This window comes from Dipodomys ordii, unplaced genomic scaffold (genome assembly GCF_000151885.1).
Source record: "Dipodomys ordii isolate 6190 unplaced genomic scaffold, Dord_2.0 Scaffold55, whole genome shotgun sequence".
NCBI classification, from domain to species: Eukaryota; Metazoa; Chordata; class Mammalia; order Rodentia; family Heteromyidae; genus Dipodomys; species Dipodomys ordii.
The window spans coordinates 2,195,481-2,199,916 of NW_012267271.1; the positions used below are offsets into that span (position 1 = coordinate 2,195,481).

A 4,436-nucleotide genomic window follows, 5' to 3' on the forward strand; every position below is an offset into this window, starting at 1 on the left:
ATGGAGCTTGAACTCTAGGCTTGGGCACTGTCCCTGCGCTCTTCAGCTCAAGGCAAACGCTCTACCACTTGAGCCACAGCACCACTTCTGGTATACTGGTGGTTAATTGGAGATAAGAGTCTCATGGAGGGATGGGAAGGGGAAACAAAGGAGGAGGCTACAATGCTTGATAAGAAATGTACTCATTTTCTTGCCCCTGTAATTGTAACCCCTCTGTACAGTATTTTCACAAAAAAAAATAAATAAAAATTTAAAAAAAAAAAAAAAAAAGAGTCTCATGGACTTTCCTGCCCGGGCTGGCTTTGAACTATGATCCTCAGATCTCAGCCTCCTGAGTAGCTAGGATTACAGGCATGAGCCACTGGTGCCTGGCTAGTTTTACATTTTTAAGTAACATGGTTTTGTGTTTCTATGCCACTACTGGGGCCTGAGCACTGTCCTCTAGCTTTTTTCTCAAAGCTTTTGTCTTACCACCTGAGGCAGAGGTCAGCTTCCAGCTTTTTGGTGGTTCATTGAAGATAAAGAGTCTTACAGGCTGGCTCTGAACTATGATTCTCAGCCTAGCCTCCTAATAGTTAGGATGTGAGCCACCAGTACCAAGAAAATAACGTTTTTGTTTTGTTTTGTTTTTATTTGTCAGTCATGCCGCTTGAGCTCAAGGCCTGGACACTGTCCCTGAGTTTCTTTTGCTAAAAGCTAGCACTCTACCACTTGAGCTACAGCACTGCTTCCAGCTTTTTCTGTTTATATAGTACTAAGGAATCGAACCCAGGGCTTCATTCATGGTAGGCAAGCCTTCTGTCACTAAACCACCTTCCCAATTTTCTTTAACTTGGAATAGGCATATCAATTGATTTTAACATTCTTTTTTTTGTTTTGTTTTGTGCTTGTTGGTCTTGAGGCCTGGACTCTGTCCCTGAGCTGCTTTTGCTCAAGGCTAATGCTCTATCTCTTGAGCCACAACTCCACTTCTGACTTTCTTGGTAGTTTATTAGAGATCAGTTTCACAGTCTTCCCTGCCTGGGATGGCTTTGAACCACTATCCTCAGATCTCAGCCTCCTGTGTGGCTAGGATTACAGGCATAAGCCACCAGTGTTCAGCTATTTTAACATTCTTCTGTGATAAATAGGTAGATTGCTTCTACTTTTTAGATATTTATAATACTTAAAAAGTTCTACAATAGTCTTACATTAATTTTTGTTATCTAGGATACATTTCTAGAAGCAGAATTGCTGTCTCAGAATTGCTGTGTGTGTGTGTGTGTGAATTGCTGTGTGTGTGTGTGTGTGAATTGCTGTGTGTGTGTGTGTGTGTTTTGTGGGGCTTGAACTCTGGCTTGGGCGCTGTCCCTCAGTGTTTTTGCTCAAGGCTAGTGCTTTGCCACTTTGAGCCACAGCTCCACTTCCAATCTTCTCAGGATTAATTGGAGATAAGAGTCTCACTGACTTTCTTGCCCAGGCTGGATTCAAAACCACGGTCCTCCACGGTCCTCAACTCTCAGGGTCCTGAGTAGCTAGGATTACAGGTATGAGCCACTAGCACCTGGCCAGGGCATGTATATTTTTAAGGCATAAATTTAGTATTGAAAGCACTTTTAAATTGAAAAAGTGGTTGTGCACACCTGTAATCCCAGTACATAGGAGGCTACAACAGAAGAATCTTTGGTTCAAGACTTGGTTAGGCTACATAGCAAGATCCCATCTCAAAAAAAAAAAAAAATCCCCAAAACCCTGAATGCTGGTGATTCACAGCTTTAATCCTAAATTTTGAGAAGGTGGAGATTATTGGGTCACAGTGTCAGGCCAGTCTGGGCATAAAAAGGTTCATAAGAAAACCCCTTCTCAACAAAGAACTGGATACAGCGGCACTTGCTTGTTATCCTAGCTACCAAAAAGCCTAACAGAGGGCTGGGAAGGTGGCTCAGTGGTAGAGCGCTTGCCTTGCATGCTCAAGGCCCTGGGTTCGATTCCTCAGCACCACATAAGAAAAAAGAAAAAAGCCGGAAGTGGCGCTGTGGCTCAAGTGGTAGAACGCTAGCCTTGAGCTGAAGAGCTGAGGGACAGCGCCCAGGCCCAGAGTTCAGGCCCCACAACCGGACCCAAAAAACAAAAAACAAAAAGCCTAACAGAGGTGGTGGATCATACCAAGGTGCACCCCTGAGCAGGAAAGGTGACCTTATCTCAGAAATAATGAGCAAACAAGTTAGGGCTAGAGGTGTGGCTTCACAGTAAGAGTGCTTTTCTCATAAGCTTAAGGGTAAGAGTTCAAAATAGAAAAAAAAATCCAAAAGAACTTTATTTCATTATTATATGTAGTTATACAAAGGTGTTACAATTCCATAAGTCAGGTTATGAGTACAATGCTTCTTGGTCAGTGTCACCCGCTTCCTTCATTCTCTCCCATTTTCTCCCTCTTGTCCCTACCTTTAAATTACCTAGTTAACTTTTTATATAATGTGGATTGTATATAACTACTACATTTGTTCATCCTCGATTCCTTTGCTCTCCTTTGCCTACTCCCAAAACATGTCCCAAAGACTTTTTAATCAGTTTATAGTATCTCTCCAAGGCAGGAAAAATGGTATTGTGGCTTATAGGTGATTTTTTTAAAAGATTGCTCATGGAATAAACATTTCTCTAGGTCCTTCAAATCGCTCCAATTCGGTGTCTTCTCTAGACCTGGAAGGAGAGTCTGTGTCAGAACTTGGAGCAGGACCTTCTGGGAGTAATGGAGTTGAAGCTCTACAACTGTTAGAACATGAGCAAGGTAAAGTTGAGCACAGTTGTACATATACCAAACTTGCCTTATTGTAAGATAAGCAATGTGTTTACATGTAAGTTGGCTGTTTGCAGTAAAAAAATAAACTTAATTTGGTTATAGAATATATTTACTTCTAGTGTTATAGTAGTCCTTATAAATGTGTTTGAGGGCTGAGGCATGTCTCAAGTGGTAGAGTGCTTGCCTAGCAATACAGGCCAACTTCAGACCCTACTATCACCCCCCAAAAGTGTTTAATTGATGAGTGAAGTATTAAATTACATATAGTGTAAGTTCCTTTAAATTTTGTAGCATTAGGCCTCTTAATTAGTAACTTTTAAAGGATAAAGTGATTACTCAGATTTCAAGAAACAGAATTTGGGAAGGAAAGGAAGGGCATACAAATATTTAAAAGTATCTTGGCTCTGAACTGGCACTGTTGCTCAAAGTGATAGAGCACTAGCCTTGAGCAAAAAGAGCTCGGGAACAGCTCCCAGGCCCAAGTTCAAGCCCAAGACCGACATAAAAAAGAATATTGGGCCAGCTGCAGTTGTTCATGACTATTATCCTAGCTATTCAGAAGGTAGAGATCGGGAGGATCATAGTTTAAGGCTAGCCTGGGCAAAATTCATAAGACACCTCTCTCCCCTCCTATCAACCAATAAAAAGTTGGATCCAGGTGACATGTACTTGTCATTCCAGCTATGTTGGGAAAGTAAATAGGAGGATTGTGATCCAGCTTAGCCTGGACATAAACATTGGATCATATTTTAAAAATAACTAAAGCAAAAAATAGCTGTAGGCATGGATCAAGTTGTAGAATGTCTGTCTGGAAAATGTACAGACCCTGAATTCAGATGATACTACTGAAACAACACAGCATCAGAAAACCAAGTTTTTTTTGATAGTTGTAAGTGCCAGACAAAAGCTTACTGGAAGAAAACACTAGCCATTATATAGGCAGAAGTTGGAGATAGATCATTGTAAGTGCAAAGCAAGTATATGAGAAATAGAAGTGGAGACCATAGGACTTAATCAGGTAGTACAGAGGAGACAGGTGGGTGATGATTGTAAAGTGGGTGATACCTGTTACAGACTGAAGGAAGTCAGCTTTATAGCAAGCCAAGATAATGTTAGATGAGAGGTTGAGGATGATAGCTTCTTGTGCTTAAAGATGATAAATTGGAAACATTTCCAGATTTATTTCAGAGAATCAAGTTTAGGACAGATTGCTGCAAATAGAGTGTGAAGGAATGATTGTTAGACTTAGGGTGCCTGAGAATTACTTGAAAAAGTCATATTTCTAGATAGCCTGCTCAGTCCATTTTTAGAAAGATAAGAATACTCTTATGGGCTGGGAATGTGGCTTAGTGGTAGAGTGCTTGCCTAGTATGCATGAAGCCCTGGGTTCCATTCCTCAGTACCACATAAACAGAAAAAGCCAGAAGTGGTGCTGTGGCTCAAGTGGTAGACTGCTAGCCTTGAGCAAAAGAAGCTCAGGGAGCCGGGCGCTGGTGGCTCACGCCTGTAATCCTAGCTACTCAGGAGGCTGAGATCTGAGGATCGCGGTTCAATGCCAGCCCGGGCAGGAAAGACCGTGAGACTCCTATCTCCAATAAACCACCAGAAAACCGGAAGTGGCGCTGTAGCTCAAGTGGTAGAGCGCTCGCCTTGAGCT

General features: G+C 41.9%; 1 protein-coding gene across 1 annotated transcript in view; it reads left to right on the top strand.

Annotated features, from left to right (window-relative positions):
- Positions 1-4,436, top strand: part of Gapvd1 (GTPase activating protein and VPS9 domains 1) — a 98,995-nt gene that overhangs the window by 44,886 nt on the left and 49,673 nt on the right. The window contains exon 8 of the mRNA XM_013021262.1: positions 2,642-2,767. Within this exon, the coding sequence (XP_012876716.1) occupies positions 2,642-2,767 (126 nt within the window). The remainder of the gene's footprint in view (positions 1-2,641; positions 2,768-4,436) is intronic.